The sequence below is a fragment of the Panicum virgatum genome, chromosome 7K, assembly GCF_016808335.1.
Source record: "Panicum virgatum strain AP13 chromosome 7K, P.virgatum_v5, whole genome shotgun sequence".
Lineage (NCBI taxonomy): Eukaryota > Viridiplantae > Streptophyta > Magnoliopsida > Poales > Poaceae > Panicum > Panicum virgatum.
This window is the reverse complement of record NC_053142.1, coordinates 32,662,930-32,688,179: the sequence shown is the minus strand read 5'-3', so window position 1 is coordinate 32,688,179 and position 25,250 is coordinate 32,662,930. Positions and strand designations below refer to the sequence as shown.

Genomic DNA, 25,250 nt, shown 5'->3' with positions numbered 1-25,250 from the left:
GTTAAATGACCAGAAAATAATTTGAAACTACAGCTTATCAGATAAGACACATGCCCCAGAATTTCGTAAGACAATATTTCAAACTGTGAACATGAAAATTAGATATCAATGAAAATAAACATAAGCCCATTTTTTCATGCAATAGAATGACTGAGAGCGTTGAACACTGCTGACTGTTTTCTTTGATCCATTCCACCACTGCTCAAGCAGAATTTGCAAGAGTTATCTTGTTTGACATCTATCTTAACTCCATCAGCTAGACAGTACAATCCAAGATGAATCCAGCCTTGTCTCTATCAGGATCACGTGACATCAACTAAAAGAAAGAAACAAAAATAATCAACACCCTTAGCCGAGGTGGATGTGTATTGTTTTTGCTCTCAATCTTGTTCCAGGTCCAAATAAAAATAATGCTGAACAATAGTAACACAAACCATAGAGAAGAGGAAACATGTCACCAAGATCACCAATCCACCAGGGGAAATAGCTGAATGCAATACCCCGTTAAGAATCCCTGTTTTTTTTTCGAACAAAGTTAAGAATCCCTGTTTAGTTGGCAAACCTGCAAATAGACAAGAGGGCCACGGTCAATGCAGAAAAAATAGTGCACAAACTATGTTTATGAAAGCAAGAGGGGCTCTTGACTGCGATGATCACAGGAGAAGCATTGGACAGGGTGTGCAGCCCAGAGTTCGTAGCTCCGTTATTTTGATCCAGATTTCCTGAACACAGCACCAACGACGACCATTAGCAGTTGGATCAAACTATCAAAGGGACCTAGTAAGGCTGACTGGCAGGCAGCAGATGGAGAGTTTGTGTGGTTGGTTGCTTTTCAAAGTCAAGGCACATTTGTGCCATCTCAATTCAGTCCTCCGCCTGCCGCCGCTCGCTCCTCGCCGCTGGCGCGCCCGCTGGTGAGCGCACGCCTGCCGGACCCCGTCCGCCGTCGTCGTCTGCGTCGAGCTTTGCTACAAGGCCGGTGCGTGGAAGACACTCACTGACCGTGCTCTCCAAGAGAGGCCAGCTCAAGCAGTTTGGGCATAGTGAGAATTCACCTCCCTTCTCTCCCGTCTTCTATCTATTGTATTATGTGTCTATTAGAGCTTTTAGATGTGGCTTAGCAATTAGTTTACTTCTGCAAGGTCTATTGATACGATGTTGAACTAATTATCTGTTAAAAAAGTCGGAATCGAAAAAGATATCTGAATCAAAGTCGCATGCTTAAACTATCTATGGTTAAAGGGAGTTTTGTTTATTCATCTAATAATATTTGCTGCCTCTGTAAGGATTACAAACAATATGAGCACATTGTACCATACTTTATACATTGTAACTCCTTGCAGGCAACCATTTTATTAGTTGCTTGAGATTCTGAGTCTGCTGCCTCAATCGAATACATGACCACGGAGGGGGAGTCGGATCAACAAGTATGGTTTGAATATCTTACGTGGACGTGTATGTAGAATCGAACTTGTTGAAGACATCACGATGCGTCGGTAACCATAGCGAACACCCAGAATCAAACTTGAGAGCCCAACGTATAACAAAAACACGAATATTACTCACGAACGGACATGTCCGCTCTAGGCGTGGTTTCGATGGTCGCCTTCCTGTTTGTCATCATCATCCTCCCGGTGGATCGGAGATTTCCTATCTGTAATCGCCATCCTCCTGGCGGGGAATGAGTTCTGGTGGACTGGTGCTGTACCTGTCGATCAGCATGGACTATGCGAGCGCAGGCCCTGGGATTTTGTGATAGGAGATGCAGATGGAGATCAAGGAGCGGCGGGGGAGAGGATTGCGGGGCGTGATTTGTGCCGAACTGAGCGCCGAAAGAAAAGGATGTTTGGGCACGGAACCCTCGATCGGTAGAAAATCAAGGAACTTGATCGCAAAACCGGAGGAACGTGCACAATTTGGGAAGGGGCGAGCTTTGCGGCGTTGCGAGCGCGATGGCAGCAGTCATACGGGCGTCGATGAAACTGATCGGACGGTGCGTTCGATCGCACAGGCTAGACGATCGCGGAGGGGGACGACGACGACGGACGAAAGACGACTGAAAAAAACGTCGCCCTTAGCCTCTTTTCGGTACCAGGTGTACGCCCGTGCATTGCTACGGGTGAAATAAATTGCTTGCATAAATATAAATATGCATGGAGCCAAATTTTAGCTTTTCGGCAGCTTTCTAGAGTGTGTAACATACATTTGATTCTTCATTTGAAAATTTTAAAAAGCTTGCTAGAGAGCACATGGTCTGGATGCTTTCGCTGCTGTCGTTCATGTGATTTAGCTACAGGAGATCTTGGCCGCATAGCTCTAGCAAGCTTTTTAAATGAGTTAAATAACCAATCTTTCTTTCAATTCTTCTATATAAGTTTGACTTTGCTCAAATACTTTTATAAGCTTGTCTCTCCTCAAATGCTTGGCTTGTTGATCAGTCCAACACACCTTAAAGTACTAAAGCTATGAGGAACCATTATTCTTAGACAAAAACAAAGTTAAACAAGGAAAAAGTTGCTAGAATGTAAAATAAGAGAGAAAGGGGTAATAACAATGACACTTCGGACTTCTCAGTCACTACTAAAGAAAAAGAAAAAGGATACGAATTGAATAAGTAAATAATACGGTATTAGATTTATTAATAGATCAACTGAAAAAGCATACCTTAGAAAAGGGCTGTATACACGTACAATGCAAGCATATAAAGAAAGCACGTTCACTCAATCATACAATGTTTCAAACAAGAATATATCCAGATTCCTTCTACCTAGTAGGCCACTTGGACCAAACATGCATGCTTCTCTGTTGCTTATATCAGTAGATCAACTGAAAACACACAAGAGTTTCATGTATCCTGGATGCAAATAATGTCCTATGTGTAAAGAAAATAAAAACATAACAAATCTAGGTAGGATTACAAAAAAATTGATTTATTTACACAAATTCATCTCTCTTTTATTACCAAATATTATTATCTTATTTTGCCCAACCAACTGCAACAGCACCAGAGCTGCCAAGGATGCCACCATGGCCCCTCATGCCTTCCCGATGACACAATATGATAACTTTTTTCGATCAACTGCCTCCATGATAACTTTTTTCATCTTATTAGTAATGCAATATGCCCAATTTTTGTTGATGTGTATATAACTCTATCTATACCAGTTGTAGTTGAGGTATGTTTGGCATACAAAATTTTGGTTAAATAAAGGGTCTAAACCTATCACGGTAGAGATTAGCTGAACTTAATAACCCAAACAATTTTGTATGATCTGTACAAAGCTGGCACAGAGAATTTATTCACCACACTCTAAATACCTGAGTTCCTAAATTTAGGCCCTATAACAGTAGAGGAAATCTATTAGCCATGGCAATAAACATTATTCAAACTTCAAATTCTAGAAACAGAGACAAAACATGGCAAAGTACGTTATCATTCACCACATGATTTTTCTTTCTATTGATTCCATTAGCCTCTTCTTTCACTGCAAAACGCTGATATAATATAGCACGTGTCAACTTTATAACTAAGTCCTGAAGTTCCAAAAAGGATTAAAATAGTCTCATGTTGGATATTATTACTGCAGTAAAAAGCTTGTCGCAATCAATTTACGGCCTCAATTGTTTTTCTATTCCAGTATACAACCATGGTTGCTTTTGTAGCCGTCCGAAATTCAAGCTTTCAATCACAGGAAATCCTAATTTTGAACTGAAGGGTGTGAACCATCTCTGTCGCAGGAAATCCTGATTTTCTAGCTGTAAACTCAATGTTTCAAACAAATGCATATGCACTCTACAACATGAAACAGTGCTACAAATGCATCCCTAAATCCTGAAACTGAATTAGGTGTACTGGAAATTCCTATGGTAGGATGCACTGAACCGATCGAACAACAAAAGACCATGTCATAACCACGTACATGTAGATCGACGTTTGATGATGGATCTGTCCAGGTTAAACCCGCAGACCAACATTGATCACCGGCGGATGGAAAGGGGGCTCAGGTCGGTGCAGCTCGAGCCGGTGTCAGTCGCTGCGCAAACGCTGTTGCCAGCCACTGCCCAATAAGATGATCAAACCCAATTAGGATGACTAAAAGGAGCGTACCTATATATGCAATCAATTACATGAATATTTAGCAAGGCGCTTTGATCTATAACAATTTCAAAGTTTAGAGCCATACAGTGGTGGAGTCGCTTCATGTGAATTGGGTGCCGCAGAATGATTTAACTAGAAACTTTTGAAAGAATGCACATCTCAATTAGATTGGCCATAATTAAGGTTTATCCAGAAACGTCTGCATGTATATGCACACCAGAAATTTGGATCGGCCAGGAGAACCGTAGGAATTTTAGTGCATCGGATTGATTGGCTATAGAATCAGATGCCAGCATACCTTGGTAGCCCACTGACGGATGGAACTTTTGCTTAGACTTTGAGCAATCATTTTTAATAGTCATGGCTCTCCAAACTCCAAAGTCATACGCATGCACTGCCACGCTGGAACAAACTTGCTGCTGGAAACCTTTTATTGGTTCGGCCAGCAGCCAGAAACTTTTTAAGTGTACGCAGGCAGTCAATTGGATCAGCTAGGCAGCTAGCAACATGCACACATTTGAATGGATCGGCCAAAAGTATACATACCGTCGGATGATGTTCGAAGGTGATTTGAAAGCAGGCAGCCTGGGCGGAGGACAGTGGCAGGCATCCAATTTGGATCGTCAATGGAGACCCACGTAGGTACGGAGTGGTTGAGTGGTCCGCGATACGGTTGGTGAGTACGGGCGTACGGCGGCGGCGGCGCAGTGCGGATCGGCGTGCGTGGTGGTGAGAAAAAGAGGGCGGCGGCGACGTATTATTGTTCATGCGAGGGGACGTAGAGGTTGATCCCCATGCAGGGCCGAGGACAGGCGAGGGAAGAGCAGGCACCGACGACGACGGCGAGGGAGGAGCTCGCGACGACGACGGACGAGCAGGCAACATAGAGAACAAGCTGGGGAGGTTACTATAGATTGGAACGTGAGGCGATCTATACGGGGAAAGACCGCAAGGTAGACGATATTTTCGGAGCAGTTTCCATCAGCACAAAGGTCAACCAGATGCATGCATGGATGGAATTTTTTGTTGGTTCAATTTTTTGACACAAAATTTCTCCTAAACCGTGACTCCGATTGACAAACCGTTTGTTGCATCTTACTCAGAAAAATGTGCATAACAAAACAAGATCCAATATCAATATATGTTTACTTTTTTATGCAAATTGCATCTTTGTGTACCACCGATTACAACTCTATATATTATCGAGTTGCAATTATATGTACTATTTGCATCTGATCTCTATAAATAGGTTTATTCGTAATTCTGGTTGCAACTAGAGTAGCAGTTGACTTGCAAATGTGTAGTAACTGATTACACGTAACTAGATTGCAACTAGTAGTAATTAGGTTACAACTGGAACAATAACTAGATTGCAACTAGTACTAATTAGAGGTTGCAACTTGTACTACCTGGTTGCAACTAACTTGTAACTGATTGCAACCGGCAATAGTTGGGTTGCAAATGAGTGGTAATTGATTTTCAACTATTAGTAACCGATTGCAACTAATAGTAACTAGTTTGCAATAAGTAGTAATTGCTTACACAAGTAGTAATTGATTAGTAACATATAACAACTTTCACTGACTAGTCTTGCAACTAGATTGTAACTAGTTGCACTAGTAGCAATTGAGTAGAAATTCGATTCTGAGTGGTTGCAATAAATGCTAACTATATTACAGCCAAGTTGCAATTGTGCTGTAGTTGTGATGGCAACTCATAGTACAGTGAAGTTGCAATTACGTACTTGAAAAAATAAGTTCATCAAATATAGTCTTCATGGATCTTGGTTTGTTAAGCACAATTTTTCCAACAACCTGCTGCAAACGGATCTGGAATCGAAGCTACGGTTTAGAAAATATTGCATTTTTTCAATCTGAATCAAGAAAAGATTCTCTGCATGCATGCTTCCTGGTAGGTGGTGGAGGATGAGCTGTGATTGGCTGCATCTAATTTTGCATGCATAAGACCAGATCTGCATTTATACGAGATCTACAGAGAGTCTGTGCATTTGCTATAGCAAATACACTTTATTGCATTTTAGCCTCGCCGTATATTTGTCTATTCGCACGGCCGCTCCACCCTTCGTCCGCACTGCACCCATGTGCAGCTGATCGGGCGGTCCCACATTTCCAGAAGGCTGGTGATAGAGTGGTGGAGAAATTTTATTCCAAGCGCCGGTTCATTTCGTTCCTCCCCTCTCTCTCTAGGGTTAATCTCTCTCCTCTTTTATCGCATACATCGGCCAGCGATTCGCCTCCATCCGCTCGCATCTCCTACATCGGCGCCATTCTCTGGATCCTGTGGGCATCTGCTGCAGTTCGGGAGCTCAGTTAAGTTATTCCCCCCTCCCTTGCACGCCCGAGCAAAATCTCCCTGTTCGTCGTTTTGATGTCTGGCTTTTCCCCATTTTGATTTGGTGGAGATCCAACAAAGCAAAGCATCTGGAATCCGTGAGTTAATCAGGGGAAGGGAGAGGGGGAAACAGGTGAGTGCATTCACCTACGCAGCCACCATGCTCGCAGATCTCCTCCCATGTTTATCATTTTGATGTGCGACTTTTTCTCGTTTTCGATTTGTTGGAGATTATGAGCGCAATCACCTGGAACTCGGCGACATACTCAGGAGGAGAGGGAGCGAGAGGGGGTGGGGGGAGACCAGGTTAGTGCATGTCCTTCCGCACACCATAAATCCTCACACACACATGATTTTTTGCTGAGTTTGACTCTAGGTCAGCCGCGCTCATCTCCAGGTGATTTTTGTTCTGTCCATCGATGGGGCAAAATCACAGGCTCACATCAGGCGAGCAATCTGTTACTGTTCTTTTGGTGTCAAATCTCGTCACCCAGATTTATTCTGATTCTATTTCGTTTTTTTGACAATTTTTTAAGCTGGGCAACCTGAAGTTGAGAGAGTATATTTTCTGAATGTAGCAGCAGAAAGGTGAGTCAAGCATATCCATCATTTTTAATGTAGATTGTGCTTTACCTGACTGTTGCAAGCAAGGGATAGCCCTACTTTGTATGATGTTTTGCAGTTTATTGACTGGTAGGATTAGCCTGTGGGAGGTGTATGTAATGACATATTCTAGATCCGTGCTACTAGTTTACTTATGGTAGTTTACTGTTATTAGTTTTACACATATCTTGAATAAACGTGGCTAATATTAGTTTGTACTTCCTATAGTTCTATGCTAGTTCAGAATTAATGGGTAGTAGGATTGTTTTCAAGCTGTGATGGGGAAGGGTACATTCTCTATGCATCATTTTTTTCATCTTCTGCAAACCTATAGAATATTATATAACAAAGTAACAAACATCTCATCGTCAATCACAAATCTATAGTATGCTGAAAGGGAGGTAGATACGTAAGAGAAAACATTGAACAATCTACTCCTTCGGTGTAGCTGCCCAATAGTCAAGCAATAAGCATTCCTGTTTGTACAGCTCCTCCTTACACATTTAATTCGGTAGCATTTTTAATTGTGAGTGATTTTTTTTGTTTTTTTCATTCTCATTTTCTGTAAATCAGCATGATGGCTTGACTAAGCAAGTGCAAAACTACATTTTGGATGCATGCGACCCATAAACTTTTCTATTAGCATTATTAGAAGCATGTGAATAAAATTTAGTTGGCATTTAATTACTATTAAGATAGCATTTTAAGTGTTCAATTCAAGCAATTTTTTCATCAATGATTTGCCAGTGATTGAATGACCCATCAATGATTTCCTGCAACTAATTATCCATTCCTTCTTAGTTTGTGTTATTATTAGTTAGGCAAAATACTATTTACACTTAGGCAATATATTGTACTTAGATAGGTAAAGTATTGTCATTAGTTTGGCAAAGTACTGTTATCAGATAAGCAAAATTTTATGTTTAGTTATGCAAAGTTTTATTATTGGTTTGGCAAAGTTCTGTTATTAGAAAAGCACTTCCATCTTGATAATGTTTTGTTCATTTGGAATCGTCTGCATTAGCCATAGTGTCTCCTCTCCATTTCATGCCAAAGCACTCTCCGTACTATTCTGTTCTGTCATATGTACTCTCTACTTTTTTTATCCATCCTTAATTCTTGTGCCCAACTCCTAAAAGTACACTTATTTTGGGACAGAGAGAGTAAGTAATATACTACTATCAGCACTGGTATTTAACACATAATCTAGTTCTTTTAGCCTTATCTGACCACACATGAGTAAATGCTATGTGTGCAATCATCATTTACTAAAAATTTCACATAGGAGTAAAACTCAACTTACCAAAATCGTTAGATTCATGAATGGTTATGCTTAATAAACTACACTACCTTTGTTGTTGATCCTGAAAAATTCCAAATAAGCAAGTGTGGACACAAAACAAGACAAAGAAACTTAGTATAATTTGCTAATATATCATTTCTAGCATTTAAGTTGAAGCCAAGCAGTTCAGTGATTATTCAAAGCCAATTTAGAAATATGATATAGGCAATGATATTGTATTTATTAGACAATATTATAATTTATTGACTAAACATTCAGTTTACTGGAAGGTTGCCTATGCTAAATCAACAAGCATATTGTTCATTTTGCCATCTAGCATTGTTTTGAATGGAAAATATCATCATTAAATATATATATATAAATATTTGTGAAAAATGCTAACTCTGCATAAAGTACAGCTGAACCTAATCATAGCAGTTCTATTTGTGTGTTTTTGATCTTGGCGAAATTGTTTTGGTGCGGGTAACAAACCCACCATTTTGCTATGTCTTTATCTTAGAGCTATGCTGGTGTAACTCGCTCAATTTTCCAAAATAATATAGTTTATTTAGTAGGCAATAATGTGGTTCTGATTATACAATTTTACCGTTATAACTAGGCAAAACAATGTAGTTTGTTAGGCAAAATTACGGTTCCCGCAATAATATGGGAGGGAATTAGGAAATATTATGGTTCTGGATTATACAAATCAATATACTTCATTACGCAACAAACTACTTGGAATGGACATCTGAAATGCTTAATTCGTATCATTAAAATGTATAATAGATATTAATCTAAATGCTTATGGCACCAGAACCTTTTTTGCATGCTATATTCTAACTAATTTGGTTCTCTTTTTCCTTATTGTATGACAGGTCATGAAAGGAGATAATCAGTTATGCAAATATGAAGATAACGTGCATTTGTGATAATATGCCTAGTAGATCTCTATTTTGCTTGTGATGCAATTTGGATTTAAGGGGGGCGGCAAATGCATGCACACAGCACCAAATTGCTAGGTTCACAATCAATTATCGCAGCTCACAAAGAGATATGCAAGCTTCAGATAATTATTTTGTTTGCCGAGTCTGAAACTCACAGACTAATGACTTCCCTACTTCTTTTCCTAAGTTAAAAGGTTACAGATACAAATTGCCTAAACATTCTGCTAAATTATGGTTGAATTATACCGAAATTAGTTTGTTATGAGGTGTATGATCATATCAATCTTGCAGGTTCTACGTTGCAGAAGTGCTTCTTGCTTGCTGGAGTACCCGCACATGCTTGGAATGGTCTACAGAGACTTGAAGCCGGAGAACGTCTTCGTTTAGGCAACTTGACCAAGCAATTTGTTCATCTTCCGTTAGCATTTTATTTTATCTAGCTTTGGCATTTAGTCAGAGAATTGAATGATGTTTGTGTAGTTTTTGAGCTGCGTACTGGAATTTATAATACTGCTTTTTTTGGTCATGGTTCATCCCGTAATAGATGCCATATTTTTTTCCAAAAAAAAGAAAGTGGATAAATATTGAATGATTCCGGTTTCCAAAAAGGAACAGGCCGTACGGCCGGCCGTACGGCCGGCCGTACGTTAGTCAAGTCATATATATATAAGGAAAAAAATTATTATCTAACAAAGTAGCATATCTACTAGAGAGTGGACCCCGCTCCTCCTAGCCACCTGCTAGGACGCCGAAGGTGGCGGCGACGGCGGACTCGAGCAAGGCAGGAGTCCACCCAAGTCGTGGGCGACACGAGCGGAACATAGAAAAGAAGTTCAGATTTAAATTGATTGGATGCTTTAGCCTGGATGCTTTAGCCTAAAAGAGGTAACGGTGAATTAGGTAATTTAAAGATTTTTTCAACTAGTTTGCATAAAATTTAAATTAAATCAACCTATATAGATGTGCAACTACTGTTTCCTTAGTGTGAAACTCTCATCCCAAAAAAATGCAACCTATAGCCCATCCTAGCTAGATACTACACTAAGAAAGTAAAGTCGCACAAATTGTAATAAGAAATGTGGCAGCTTAAAGGAGGGGCGAGAGGAAGTAAACTCTCGACACGAGAATTTATCCCGTGGTTCGGATTGTCACAAAGACGCCCCTACATCCACGTTGTTGAAGCACTCACAAAAAGTATTGCTTCCGGCAATCAAGTCTCTTTCGCCAATCACGGTCACATTGATCTCGCTTTCCACTAAGGAGCTTGCCCACAAAGGAAGGGGATCTCCACGTCCCCCGCACAAAGTTGTCGAGGCCACTCCATACCAAGTCGAAGGGTCGTTGACGTATCGACGAGCCACCAATGCTCCAAAGGGTCGGCGCACCGAGATACAACTTTTGATTCACTCTAGAACCAGCCACAAGACAGCAACACCTTTCTCTCTCATTCTCTTAGGAGTTAACCTAGCACTAACACTCTCAAATGTGTGCTAAGGACTAAAGATGTAATCACTAAGCTCTTGGATGGCTTGGAGGTATTCTTGGATGTGGGTGTGATGTTTTGAAACTCCAGCAAGCTTCAAATGGCCGGAGGTGTCTATATATATAGCCTTCCCACTTGAATTAGCCGTTTAGAGCTGTTGGCCAATTTTCTGCGAGGGTATCAGTTAAACCGGTCACTCTGGACCAAATAGTAGCCGTTGGCTCCTCTGACATAGCTGTAGCAACTCTTGTAACCATCGGTTAAACCGGTGCGTGGGCGCCAGTTAAACCGGTGACACTGAATCTTCACTAGCCGTTGTTCTTGATCATTTCTTGCTGACGTTGTACCGAAGTAGCTCCGATGGGGCATCAATTAAATTGGTGCTGAAGGCTTGGCTGTTGCGCACTTGACATTGTCTCTGGACAATATTACATTGATTGTACCGATGCCTCTGAGTGACCCGTCGGTTAAACCAGTGCCTAAGGGCCGTCTTCACTTGATCTCTTCTGGCCCCAAAACTTGCACCGATGCTAGAGCGTCGGTTTATCTTGTTACCATCGGATGAACCGATAGTGGGGCTTTGGTTTAACCGGTGCAGCTAACTCTACATTCTTCTGTTCAATTCGTCGCGACGATCATTCTTTGGCATCGCGTCGGTGAATTGGACTTGTCATTTTGATAGTGGATTGGACTTGACGTCTCGACGGTGGTTTAACTTGCAAAATAAAATTCTGAGGATTGAATTTAATGTTAGCTCACCATGAATAGATGTTAGACTTTGATTTGTGCCTTACAATATTTTGATTATTATTTAGAGAAAGGATCTCTAGTCTAGTTATTACAATACCTCAGTAGCGTATAGCAGACCTTAGGTCTGACTCATAAAAACAATAATGAATTAAATAAAAAGGTTATATTTTAAAATAGGTTGGGTGTCCTTGCTTACTTCGGTCAGAAGATACTATATTATTTATTTATTTTCACAAGTCCATACAAAAGTTGTATATAGTTCCAGACATATCTTTATTGTTGTTTCTCGAGCTATTTCAGTCTATTTTGACCGATTTCTCCATCTTCTATTTTTCTCTCCACACATTTTGAAATCGATTAGTGTGTTTCTCGTCCAATGCATCTAATGGAGAAGTTCGTCTCAGTTGCTGAGTTTAGATTGTGCCACAGAGCTTGCTATTTTGTCTAAGCGAAGAGGAGCAACTACAACAACTGTTTGAATCATTTGTTGTGTATCATAGGTTATTGACTTAAGGCTAGTTTGGCGAGGCCAGCTGTGGGCCTATGGCTTAAGGTGGGCATAATAAACAGGCGTGTGCTAATTGGTGAGCGCGCCAGGAGAGCTCCGAGCGCTCGATTTCACACAGTTGCTGATTTTCCTTATTTGGAAAGTTTTTTTCTCCACCACTTTCTATTTTTAGAAAGTTATAACTTATGTATATATAACTTCTTTCATATAACTATTAGATTATATTTTTTAGCACATCTTTTATGATGTGCATAACTTTTAGCCATAATTTTTTCCAATCAAACTTTTTATAGGATAATTTTTTAACACAACTTTCACAGCACGTACAATTTTTACATATAACTTTTTGCAGCCTACTTGCTAAAGGATAATCTTGGACCTAACTTTCATGTAAAAGTTATTAGAAAAAATTTCTCACATAATTTTGATGCATAAGTTTGCCATATAGATTGTAGAAAATACAAATTCTCGAGATAAATTTTCAGCTTACTTTTGCAAAATATTTGTTTAAAGAATATCTTGGAAACACAACATGAAGAAGGTGAAAAAAGAGAGAAGCTGCCGCATCCTCCAGCATGTGGAGAATCAGAGAGATAGAGATGCGGAAATTAGCGGTAGGGAAAAAGAAAAGGGAATAGAAGCGGATGGGGAAGGTGGCATTAATTGCTTATGGGTCCATGTGAGGAGGGCAACTGAGATCGATCGTTGATTTTGTTAATAGCGAGCGCACGTAGAATTAGCTTTGCGTAATAAACAGATAAACAATAACCGAATCGAATTATCCTAGTACCGATGAATTACCCGAAATTGAAAAATTAGTTCTAAATTCGGTTCTTAGTTCTTACTAACCGAAATAATTTCGGCTTATTCAGTTCTAAGTCTTCGGTAACTGAGAAAACTGAGATACTCGAAATATACACGAAGCCCAATAATAAACTGACCAACCCAGCCCGGCCCAACCCAACAACCCCTACCCTACGTATATAACCACCAATCCCCCACTTAGCTCCCTCTTAATCATCCCCTCCTTCGGGTCTTCTATGTTTTTGCCATCATAAAACCGAGTCTCAACAGAATTGCCAATTTTGCTGATGTGGCGCTCCATCGTCGTGCTAGCATACGCTAAGCACATAGGAAATGACCCTGCTACCCTCACCTTTCTTCCTCTGGAACCACACCAATCTGTCAGCTCACACGCCCCATCCCGCGAGGCTCTCCTTCCCTCTCCTCCCGTTTGCATCTCCTTCGACGTGCACGATTGGCAAGACTAGCTAGCTCGTGGCGCCATGGATGGGTGGGACTAAGCCAAGCCCATGATGCACACCAAGTTCCCCAGTTGTCGCGGTATGTCCTTCGAGCTCAAGCCGCCGTTGGGCAGCCCGTTCGCCCCCAAGCCGACGGTCGTTATCTGCCCCAGACGCTAGCGGACGCCCCGAGCACTGGCTGCTGGGTTTGGCTGCCAGAGTCATTCAGCCGTCCCCCCTCCAAGATCTTTCTTGTCGTTTTTGGCAGGACGATGAGCCCGTTATCATCAACGCTGACAAGGAGATGGCCGTCGTCACCGCGGCTGCAGTGACCGTTGATGGCATGCCGAGTAAGAAAGCGAGAGCACCGGTGTCGGCGAAGCAGATACCATCTGCGCGCTCGAGGCTCGGCGTCATACTGCTCCTGCTCGACCAGGTCTTGTTCACTGTGTACAAGCACCTCTTCATTTTGTGTGTCCTGCTGAACATGGTGGGGCTCGTGCTTGTGGCAAACGGGCATTTCCTTTATGCAAGGCAGCACTCCGCCGACTTCGGCTCTTCGCCAAGGGCAACATCCTGAGGCTCGCGCTGTGATGCTCTGAGGCAGTGCTGGGGGTCGTGTTCTGGACTTTTGGCTCCCCGTGACGCTCTTCGGCCGGCCGTGGGTGCCAGCGTCAAGACCAGCGTGGTGTCAGGATCACCATACCTATTATGTCTCGTTTTGGGCTTAGGAACCGACGTTTCCTACCGGGCCTGCGTGCCTATTCTTCATTGGGCTAAGCCCATGTAACCAGCTAGCTACTTATACCTAGAGAGCGAGGAGGAGAGACATCAATCAATCATGTATGAACTAAACAGCTTCTTCTTCCTCAAGGCAACCGGATCTCATGCCGTTCCCGATCCATCTCTTTGATCCCCAATTCTTGCTGTTCTTCCTCGAATTCCCTTCTCCAATCCTTCCCCCGCTATCCTGCTGCTAACACGTGGCACCTGATGGTGGGCATCCTGCAGTCGCTAGGCGGCATGCACAGCAGCTACCACGCGTTGTCGCTGGCGTGGCTGGTCACTAGTGTACGCGCTCGTGCAGGTGCTTCAGCACCACGACGTGACGCCCGGCGAGGTCGTCGGCATCGCATCAGCAATACTCGGCCTCCTGGCGAGCATGGTCGTGTTCCCGTTGGTGCACCACCTCCACCACAATGTGTTCACGCGCACGCACACTAGTTCGCCAGCTAGAGCGCGCTCCCGCTGCTCTGGGTCTTCGTCGTGCTCTCTACTGGCTATGACCCAGTGACCGCCTCCTACCACCGACTCACCGATCGCGATAAAATCCTCGGCAAGCATGGAGTGCTGATTGATACGTGAGCGTGTGTTGGGCAGTGCTCACCATCGGGCCCGGCTCTGGGCCTAGGCAGGAGGGGCGACTGCATAGGGCCCATGCCCGAGGGGGGCCCAACCCCAGATACATCTGCAGTGCAACGGTTAGTCTGACTCTCAAGTCCCATCCTTTGCGGCTTTAGTCCGTAGTATTCTATCTGTAAAGAACTCTGGGCCCAGCAGTGGTAGAGATATCGAAACATCATCACAGCGCTTGAATCGAGGGAAGAAGAGCCACGACCCACCAGCAAGTGTGATCAGGTGTTGTGGCCGCTAGAGAAGTTTGCGTCGCACGCGGATCCTGCCATATCTTATCAAAATTCAGAAATGATCCTGATCGAAAGAATTAGCAAATTTGTTAGCGATTGCTGCCTGCTGCGCTTGTTGCGGTCGATTGATTTGTTAGCGATTGCTGCCTGCTGCACTTGTTGCGGTCGATGCTCCAACCGGTCATCAGCGAAGCACTTGCTACCGTGCCGGTACCCATGAACGCCCTAGCACTTGCTGCGCTTGGATCAGGTCACCATGAGGCTCATGGTCAGGAACCATCTTTATTTTCATTCAATCGCCCCTTAAGTAGTTAAATTCACTATTTGGTTAGAAAGTTAGGTTGCTCAGGCTTTAAACTTTTAATTCTAATATTACATTCCTTCGTAATTTCGGTGTTAGAATATTCTTGGACAATAATGATCCATGAAACTATGTCACTACTTTTGCAGAAATCTCCCCTCATAATAACTTGTCTTGGATTGCTTTAGATTATTTTTTTTCTCTAAAAGTAATTCAAACATTATTATTTCTAACCGAAGTCAGTAGGGGAAGCCCTAATCAATTTTTTATTTTTTCCGACCCATATAATTTGCTCTCACAGGGAGTCGAATTCAAATATGTTGGATGCTACTTAGGTGCTTTAACCGCTAGGCTAGAAACTCTTTCACATTCAAGCATTACTATTAGGTGTTAATTGAGCTTGTTATTACTTTCATGTCTTTTAGTTTATGATATCGTTATTTTTAACTAGGTGAGACATTTTACTAGTTCTATTATATGTTTTATTATTTTAAAAATATAAATAAATGTCTACCCTAAAGGGCCCCTAGATCCTGTTTGCTCTAGGGCCCTCGGAAAGGTAGAGCCGGCCCTGCTCACCATGGCTCCACGCATGGAGGTGCAGGGCCATGGCTGCAGGCGTAGGTGGACCGGCTGAGCTCGGAGAGCCGACGACCGTTGGGTGCTGTTCGGTTGAGGTGCCGCATTCCTGTTTCGTGCGCGGCGGCCCAGACGCAGTGAGGGTGGATGACTCTGATAGAGCACAAGATGCCGCTTAGCTGGGGAAGCAGCAGGTCTGGCACTCACACCCTCTTCTACGGCTCGTCCATTTTTGAGCAGGAAGGAAGAAGGGAGGAAGAAGAATAGGGTATGGAGGTCACGCTGACACGGCGACGTGGAGCACCACATCAGCAAAAATGGCAATTATGTTGAGAACTCGGTTTCACGATGGCAAAAATATGGAAGCCATTTTAAGGATGGCAATCGAAGCAGCGCCATTTGAGAAGATGGCAATAAATTAAATACCCCCCTAACCCTAGCTGCCCCCTCGAGCGGTTGGTGGAGCGACGACTCATGTGAGTTGACTGCGTCTGCGGCACGAGGAGCGCCCGCCCCGCGCGTCGGTGGCATGCAGAAGAGAACTGGACCCACTCGAGTCAGCAGTGTCAGTGACGTGAGGAGCGCCAGCTCACTCCGCGCACAAGGCGGAGGCTGGGGGGCGCCCGTCCTGTGCAACGCGAGAGGAGGAGGCGAAGACAACGAAGCGCTGGACCCGTGAGGTGCAGGCGAAGGAAGCGAAGCGCCGGTCCCACGCGGTGCAGGTGGAGGTGGCGGAGCGCCAAGCCCGCGTGGTGCAACAGGAGGAGGAAGCGACAACAGGGTGTCGGCCCTGCGCAGTGCAGGAACAGGCGGCGGAGAGCCGGCCAGCGCTGGCGGGATGAAAGGGTCCGCCCCAACGAAGGAGCGGAGGCTTCTGTCAAGGATTTGGAGAAATTGTGAGGGAGAAGAAGAAAATTTGAAGGGGATATACAAGAAATCAAGCCACAATACCTATACTAGAACTCTAGAAGGGAGAACATCATCTTGGAGATACAATATCCATGAGAGAGGAGGCCGCTGCCAACGTGAACCGTCCCCTCATAAGAAAAGACTTAAATGTGATACCAACATCAGTTTTAGGAGGCTGATGACACATTTATTTCATCAGATGGTTCATTACCGTACAACTCTACGCGGTAATGGGCAGAGAAGCGCCACTATCGCGAGGATAACAACTCACACCCACACAATGATATTAACTATAAAAAGGGGGTCATCAGAGTCTTGCGCCATGCGGTATCTCCTGCGGGTGACCCTAATCCACAGGCAAGGCTGGGTGCAGAACGGTACCCCTACTCAGCGTCGTCCGGAACGAGTCGTCCGGAACGAGTCGTCCGGAACGAGTCGTCCGGAACGAAGTCTGGATCTTCTTCTGTAAAAATAAGGATGGGGTGAGTACAAACGTACTCAGCAAGTCCAACCACACCCACGGAGGGGGGATAACAGAATATAATGCACAGGATAATTCAAAGATAAGGTTAAGGTTTACTTTTGCGGAAAGCTAGATTTTATGCATGGGTTCATTTGAAAACAAGCATTTCCAAAACCAGTTTCTTGTACCGAGTAACACAAAGTTGATCCACATAGGATCCAAGTTTTAAGCTGCTACTGGACTCCTCATCCGCCGTAGCACACGGCACAACTGCCGGACACATTTCCAAAACAACTCACGCTATCCCATCCCAGAATAAATACTAGTTGCGTGACCACACCGTAACTCGCCCAGTACCGTGGACACGGCTATTCGAATAGGTTTTAACTCTGCAGAGGTGTGCAACTTTACCCACAAGCGGGGTACCGCAACTCCATCACCTTAGTGTCAGTGCAGATCCCAACAAAGCCATTACCCACCATAGCTAGACCTGACTAGCCATCACGGGATGCACCAAGGGGTCATTGACCTATCACAGAGGTTTTAACCGGGGCATAAGTCACACAGAGCTAATCCCTTCTCCTTGATCACCCGTTGCTCTCAGCTCTCCTGATGGCTATCAGACTAACTAGTAGGGTTTATGCTAAGTCGTTGCCCATTCAACGGTCGAGTGGTTTGCACGATAGTGGAGTTAGGTGAGATGACACACCAACGCGGGAGAGGGGAGGAGGAGCCAGGCCGGGCTGCGCGTGGGGAGCGGCGGGGCTCGGAGAGCCGGGGGCCGGACGGTGCGGGCCGGGCGGCGTTCGGGAGCAGAGGAAGGAGAGAGGAGGAGGGAGGAGGGAGAGGGAAAAAGAAAAAATGGAGAAAAGAAAAGAAAATGGAAAGAGAAAAGGGAAAATGGAAAAGAAAAGGGAAAAAGGAAAAAGAGAAAGGGGAAGAGAGAGAGAAGAGAGAGAGGGAGGGAGATTCGCGCCGCGCTGATCGCGGCGTCGACCGCGGGGCCGGCCGGCCGCGCTCAGCGGTCGCGTGTGCACGCTAACGAGGCCACAGGGAAAAGGGGTCGGGGGTGTTGGAGATCGGACGTTTGGAATAGAGAAAGATTCCGGGAATTAGGGTTCAGGGTTTTAGGCGGATTTTGAGCTCAATGATGAAAAGTTTTTGGAAAAAATATTTTGGCGCGTGATTTAATTTTGTTAGATTTTTGGGATGTCACACAACGTCCCCTGGAGGGCCGGCATAGGGTTTGGGCGGCGATGGGAGAAGGGGGCGGTGTAGGGAGAAAAAAAGGGTTAAGTAAGACCAAGCTCATGAGCTTATTATTCTAGGTTGGAACAAATTTGTTGATAGTGATAGGATCCCCTTAAATTGTGTAAAGAGTGGTAATGGTGGGTAATTTTACCCTAACTCCATGAGAGTGTCTATAACAGGTGTTTTCGGAGCATCCCTTGTGGACCTCCTTGAAAAATATGGAGTTGGCCCCAACTCTTTTTTTTTTGAGTTTTCTGATTTGGAGTTGTTGGAGCTGGACATATTTGGCAGGGACTTCGTGGAGTGGAGTTTGAAAAGTTGGAGTAGAGCTCTCATAAACACCCCTTAGTCATAGTTTGGCTCGTGAGATATCAGTTATGTTCGGCAAATGGCACTACTAGCGCCTGGACGTCCGATCGGATTTTTTTTATAAGGTGATTCGTGGCAATATTGATAAATAATAGTTGTAACATCAGAAATCAACTCTTGCAACATAAAAAAACTATGCATACAATGACTCCGATATCAGAATTGAGGATGGAAAATTTCCTCTGCAACATTAATATCATGTTTCATGCAACATCCACTACGCAACGTAAAGAAACAATAGTTACAACATCTGTACTTGTCTGTTGCGGCATGAGTCCGAGCGTCCAATTTTATCTGCATATCGGACATCCTGATCCTAGCATTAACCGTTCTGCGAATAAACCCAACTTAACATAATCCTTTCCAAATCAATGCGTGCATCTCGCATCAGCCTCTGCAGATAATATTCAGAGAGAAACCCATCTGCCATCATTCCGAAGCCCTTGCAACGGACACGTAGAAGCAAAAGGACGAACAGTCGTAGGCCCCGTCGTTGCTTGGCGGCTCCGAGGAGCCGTGGAGAAACCTGACACGGCGCCAGATGACCAGAACCGCAACCGCCAACCGGCCCTCCAAAACCAGCAGAAAACACCACGCCGCCCCCGCGCGGCGACGCACCAGTCGCCACCAAACACCGCGGAAGTCTCCGCCGGAGTCCTGAGACTGGCGCCGCGCCAGGCGCCCATTGGCGCCGCGGGATAAACAAATGGCGCGCCTCCGGACCACCAACCAAACCTCCCCACTCCCGCGGCCGCCGACCCGCCGTTGCCCTTGACCCCGAGCCCCCGAAGCCCAGGGCACGCCTCCCGCATCAACCCCCCACAAAACCCCTCGAAACCCAGGCGAGAGGCGCCGCGCCGTGGTGGAATCGACCGGCTGCTTTTCTCTCGGAGCCCGCAGCTCCTCCTCGTTCCAAGGGCCGCCGCGCTGCTCCCCCCCACATCACCAACCCACCAACCCCTAGTCGCCCCAGCCCGCCATGGCCGAGCGCCTCGCCGCCGCCACCGCGGCCACCCTCCGAGCCTCGGCCGCCGCCCCGTCCGCCCGCCGCGCGGCGCGGGCCAGCCGCGCCTTTTTCCCGAACCCGTCGGCCTCGCCAGCTCGCGCGGGCGTCGCCCTCCGCGCCGCGCCCTCCCGGCTCCCGCAGGTCCGTACCCGCCCGCCTCTGCTGGGTTCAGGGTGCTCAGGGGCGGCTTGAGACGCGGATCGAAATGGTGCGGCAGCTGACTCGTGTTTCCGTGTGTGGTCGCAGAAGGCGAGGGCGGTGAGGTGCTCGGCGGCGGCTGCGACGGCGGCGTCCGACGCAACGCAGCTGAAGGCCGCCCGCGAGGGCATCAGGGAGCTTCTCGGGACGACTCATTGCCACCCCGTCCTGGTGCGTACGGTCACCTTTGTCAAGCGCTTACTTGCTGAGACACTCCATTTGGTCACCATCGTTGTGTATTGTGCGAGATTTGGGATGTGACATCGCATTGCAACATTAGAAGATGTGAGGCATTGACTTATGATCCTAGTAGCTGTGATATCATACTAACTTTGTTAGTGGCGTCCGATCCATTCATATGTGCCTCTGCAGCACTCTTGAGCAGGGGTGGATCCAGAAAAAAATGTTATCGGTCAATCCTACTAGAACATGGGTTTGTTTCCCATTTTTAGGTGTTGTTTCTTGATTATGCTTAGAGATTTACTTAGTTTTTGCAACAAGTCATTGATGCCACACTGCCACTTGACACCAATGAGCATATGCTGGAGTTGCCTCCTGTGGCTGAGCCTAATATGTGTCTTTTTATGATGCACGAAGATTAGCCCATATAGGCAGGTAAAAGTAAGTTCGACATGAGTTGTTTGTTTGTTATAAAATGGTACTATGTAAGATAAAGTCAACCAGTATGAATGTAAAAAAAGTGAGTGGTATGCTAGAAAAGTTTGATTACTCATGAGATGGTATTAAGTAATCCAAACAGAATTTTTCAATTCAAACTCATGATGTAGTAGTGACTAATGATACTATGTAGATGAAGGCATTATCCAATATACGCTTCAGGATCATGTCAGATTCTATTTGTTAGTTATGCTGCTCATGTATTTTACCTTTGAATGGTCATGTGATTTTTTGTCTTATGTTTTAGAGGTTGAAGGTATCACAGGACTGTTGTTTTTCCAGTTAAGTGTTGTTGCATGAAATCGTGCATATTCTATTTGCCTACCAAATGCAATTCAATTTTCCGTCCTCTAGTATCTTTTTTAAGAAAAATGTGTATGTAATTGGGTTACCTTAGGGCTTCTTTCATTTATGCAAGATGGTTGATTGTTGTTTATTTGATTGGGAAGGTCCGCCTGGGATGGCATGATTCTGGTACATATGACAAGAATATTGAGGAGTGGCCACAACGAGGTGGAGCTAATGGAAGCTTAAGATTTGATGTTGAACTGAAACATGGAGCCAATGCTGGTACTTTTACTAGACTGCCCCCAGTATCATTGCTTTATTCTTCTAAAGTGTACTGTGGATGACTAAATGTTTTTATTGAAATTCTCAAAGGCCTGATAAATGCTCTAAAGCTTATCCAACCAATTAAGGACAAGTACCCGGGCATTACTTATGCGGATTTATTTCAGTTGGCAAGTGCTACAGCAATTGAGGTCTGACCTTTCCCTCAGTGAAGTATCTAGCCATTTTACTTTTAATATATTACTGCCATGTTAATCCTAGTCAATCTCACTCCAGGAAGCTGGTGGCCCAAAGATTCCAATGAAATATGGACGGGTTGATGTTACAGGACCTGAGCAGTGCCCACCTGAGGGGAAGCTTCCTGGTTAGTAGATCTCGTCACTGGACTTTGCAGTGTTCTGCATCTAGTACCAATGACCTTTCTTAGTTTGTAGGGAAGAGTTAGATACAAAGGATACTTCTCTAGACTTCTCTTATCTGCTGAGAATATCAAATAAGTATATTTTTTATTTCCAGAAATCAAGGGTATACCTCCATTGCTGCATTGATGTCAACACTGTTTTTGTGTAGATGGGAATAGATGCACCTGCATGTTACCCAATTCCATTGTTCTGATGCCTCTTCAATTCCCCTTTATCTTGTGCTTTACAGATGCTGGCCCAAGTTCACCTGCTGACCACTTGAGGGAGGTATTCTACAGAATGGGCCTTGATGACAAGGTGTGCAGATGAAGACACGTAGCCGTTTCAGTATGTACTTCTTGTTGCCTTTGTTGAACTTTTTGGAATTTGAATCCTGTGTAGGACATTGTTGTCTTGTCTGGAGCACATACACTTGGAAGGTCCAGGCCTGAACGGAGTGGCTGGGGAAAACCAGAGACAAAATATACCGTATGTTCTTATCTTCTTTGTGTGAGGTGCAAAGCAGGAACATCAGTTATCATTTCTTCAGGAATTCTATTTTGAGCATGATTTGTTCCGTCCACTCTGTTCTGATTAATGATTGAATTGTATTTTATAACTTTTCTGTAAGAGAGACATTGCAATTTCTCAATGCTTTGGTATATTGTCATATTGTGCCTGCACAGCTCTTAGATTTGTCCTCAATATCTCTGTAATGCTTTTATTCGATGATTATGCATTGACTAAGCTATTCGCGTCATGTATTGTTTCTTGGCCTTTTTCATCTGACTGTTATTTAAAGGATCTAAATCTTTTTTGTTCTGTTTCTATGTACTGACTAAGCTATGCACGCCATGTGTTGTCTCTTGGCATTTTTCCCCATCTTACCATTCTATTATATTCAAAGGATATAATTGCTCACTTAGATTTATATATAAAATCCTCTCAAAACCATTGGTATTATCTGGACATATGAAGTCGAACATGCTGCATTGTGTGTGTGAATAAATTTCGCTGGACCAATCTTGAATTCACCTACCATGTCCAACTCATGCAGAAAAATGGTCCTGGTGCACCTGGTGGGCAGTCATGGACAGCTGAGTGGTTGAAATTTGATAACAGTTACTTCAAGGTATGCGTCTTTTGCCACATATTACATACTGCAAAATTTAATCTGAGTTTATCATATCTGATCTGGTAGCAATATTTCAGGAGATTAAAGAGAAAAGAGATCAGGATCTTCTGGTCCTACCTACAGATGCTGCTTTATTTGAGGACCCAGCATTCAAGGTGATCTTTGATGCTCATCTTTATGATGTTGGTATCCTACGATAATCATTGAACTTACTGTCTGAGAATCCACAACACAAACAGGTCTATGCAGAGAAATATGCAGCGGACCAAGATGCATTCTTTAAAGACTACGCTGAGGCTCATGCTAAACTGAGCAATCTGGGTGCAAAGTTCAATCCTCCACAGGTCAGTGTCAGTTTTCCTACGAGGCTGCCTTGTCATTTGCAGTTTCTTTAAATAGCAAGTTTCAGTTGGTGCTTCGTATTTGGCAGGCGACTAGCTTCTTCCATCAAAAATGTTGCTGATTTGTTTTTTCCCCAACATGCTGACCATTCTTATCGTCCTTCACTCAAATTGATCCTGCAGGGAATCTCTCTGGATGATTAGTGCTGCACCTAGCCCCGCAAAGCAGGCAAATACTCTCGTACAAAAGGTGTCTATTCCTCCTGCCTTCAAATATGTAAAGTCGCTTGACTAGGTTCTCTATGGCTCTTTGGCAAAATGAAGGACCAAGCAGTTCATTTAGACATCTACTAAAGATAATAAAAATAACTCGGCTACTGCCCCTTGCAGGATCAAAGACAAAGAGAAACACATACGATTTATTGCTCATCGTACAAGATGGATCCGTCCCCAGCTTTTTTATAATTGAAGATTGGCTCTTTCTATTTATCCCGACTTCGGAAGCGAGCTTGCGAATAAATGGAATAAAACAGACACGTCATGAATTTCAGAGCCATTGTGTGATCCTCCAGATGGAGCTATCTGATCTGATGTTCCATTTCTCTTGCACATGCTGCTTTGCATGTACTGTCAATTTTTCTACCAGCAAGTAGCAGCATGATTCCTCTATTCCTCTTGCACGGGGTTACAGATAACAGCCAGATCCGCAGCACTTAAAAACTTTCTGGACCCTACGTCTGGTGCATCTGCCGAGTGCTTCCCAGCCCAACACAGCCAGGAGTAATTTTTCATCTGTCCATGCTCTTGGATTTGTCGTCACAGGCAGGAGAGAGAATCTTTTAAAGCAGTGGATGGGCCATTTGGCCACGGACGGACCCGGTCCACCAACTCGGGCCGCGACCTGGATTTGGAATTTTGGATCGCCCGGTTGGACCGACTGGCTGGTGGGCGCCCACCACTTGAGACATCATTTAGGACAGCAGCGTAGCGGAGACATACGGAGTGCTAGTAGATGCTGCTGATGGGCCACGGCGACGAGCCCAGCATTAACTCTGATCAGCGTCACGTGCACGCCACGTGCCGGGCACCAACGGCGCGCTCTGTGGCGCAAGCGCGACCGGTAGCCAAATTACAAACTTCAAAGTGACCGCAGGTTCGTGTCCGGTCACGTCACCGGTGATCCTAGCGGCAATTACCGTCGCTTCCCGCCCAAACGACCGAACCGCTTTTCTCCTAACTTTTTGCGGTGCACCGTCGGTACTAGTATACTTTTGTATCTTTCAAACAAACATACTTAGTTAAAGCATACTATCTGAGTAAAGACTACAAGTGCATCGTATGGTCTTGAACATACTTAGGGCTAGAGTGAAATCTTAATCCTAACACTAAATATTTATCCATATATACTTGTCCTTTTCGTGTTTCATGTGCTTGCTTTCTATATCTTGTTATATCATTCTACGTTCATCAAATACATGACTCACTTCAAAAAAAAGTTGAATTGGGGCCGGGTAGCTCTAAATTCAAATTGTAGGACAGGATGACGAGATGTACTAAATTCCAGTCGCTTGTGTTTCACCCATTTTTTAAGTAAGGGCCATTTCCTTCTAACCCGATGGTGCTGAACTGCTCATCCTTTTTTCTACTCGTATCATCTTCCTTCCTTTTACCTCTTTTTTTTTGCTCTATTTATCTTGTGCCATCTACTCTTATCTTGCTTTTATCATCTCATCTTTAGTGGTACCCATGATTTCCCACTCAACCATTGAACAACAATCATTGGGTTCAGGTATGTTCCTATCTTAGCTCTTCTAACATTAGTTTTTCTTTTTTGAAATAATATTCTTCAACATAAATTGTCCTCAGCTCACAACATTCTAGCTTTCTTGCCATGTTGACATCACTCACTAAGTTCTACCCTAAGTTTAACATGAACGGAAAACCCACAAAGCCAGAGAATGACGGTTGACTGAAGCTTTAGTCAATTTCGGATGATATATGAATTAAGTATCTTAGTTATGCTAAATCATCACAATCACATCCAAACAGTTGCTTAACGAGCCATAGCCATCGACTTCTTCAGGAGGCCGCCGCGGTGATCTCACCTCCGGTGGTCCATAATGCGGCACCCGGGG

The 25,250-nt window shown here is 44.3% G+C and overlaps 1 protein-coding gene and 1 pseudogene across 2 annotated transcripts; both read left to right on the top strand.

The window, feature by feature from the left end:
• Positions 1-13,310: 13,310 nt before the first annotated feature.
• On the top strand, positions 13,311-14,562 carry LOC120640136 (annotated as a pseudogene).
• Positions 14,563-19,560: 4,998 nt separating this feature from the next.
• Positions 19,561-23,724, top strand: LOC120641028 (probable L-ascorbate peroxidase 7, chloroplastic). Of its 2 annotated transcripts, none has more exons than XR_005662112.1 (12): positions 19,561-19,933; positions 20,039-20,161; positions 21,118-21,238; positions 21,329-21,429; positions 21,515-21,602; positions 21,890-21,957; positions 22,042-22,128; positions 22,697-22,771; positions 22,852-22,929; positions 23,014-23,118; positions 23,299-23,392; positions 23,506-23,724. XR_005662112.1 is itself a non-coding variant. In XM_039916985.1 (12 exons), exons 1-11 carry the CDS (start codon positions 19,766-19,768, stop codon positions 23,317-23,319), a joined length of 1,035 nt encoding a protein of 344 aa, XP_039772919.1. In that variant the 5' UTR covers positions 19,563-19,765; the 3' UTR covers positions 23,320-23,365; positions 23,506-23,724. The 2 variants fall into 2 exon arrangements, 1 of the variants encoding a protein (XP_039772919.1); XM_039916985.1 differs by having other exon boundaries at positions 19,563-19,933; positions 23,299-23,365.
• The last annotated feature ends 1,526 nt before the right edge of the window (positions 23,725-25,250 follow it).

What these genes read in the sequence shown, in the direction of transcription:
- LOC120641028 (XM_039916985.1), top strand. Translation starts at nt 19,766, where the DNA reads ATGGCCGAGCGCCTCGCCGCCGCCACCGCGGCCACCCTCCGAGCCTCG. An exon ending in AACCAGAGACAAAATATACC is followed by an intron (nt 22,129 to 22,696) that starts GTATGTTCTTAT and finishes CAACTCATGCAG; the next exon opens with AAAAATGGTCCTGGTGCACC. An exon ending in CAAAGTTCAATCCTCCACAG is followed by an intron (nt 23,119 to 23,298) that starts GTCAGTGTCAGT and finishes TTGATCCTGCAG; the next exon opens with GGAATCTCTCTGGATGATTA.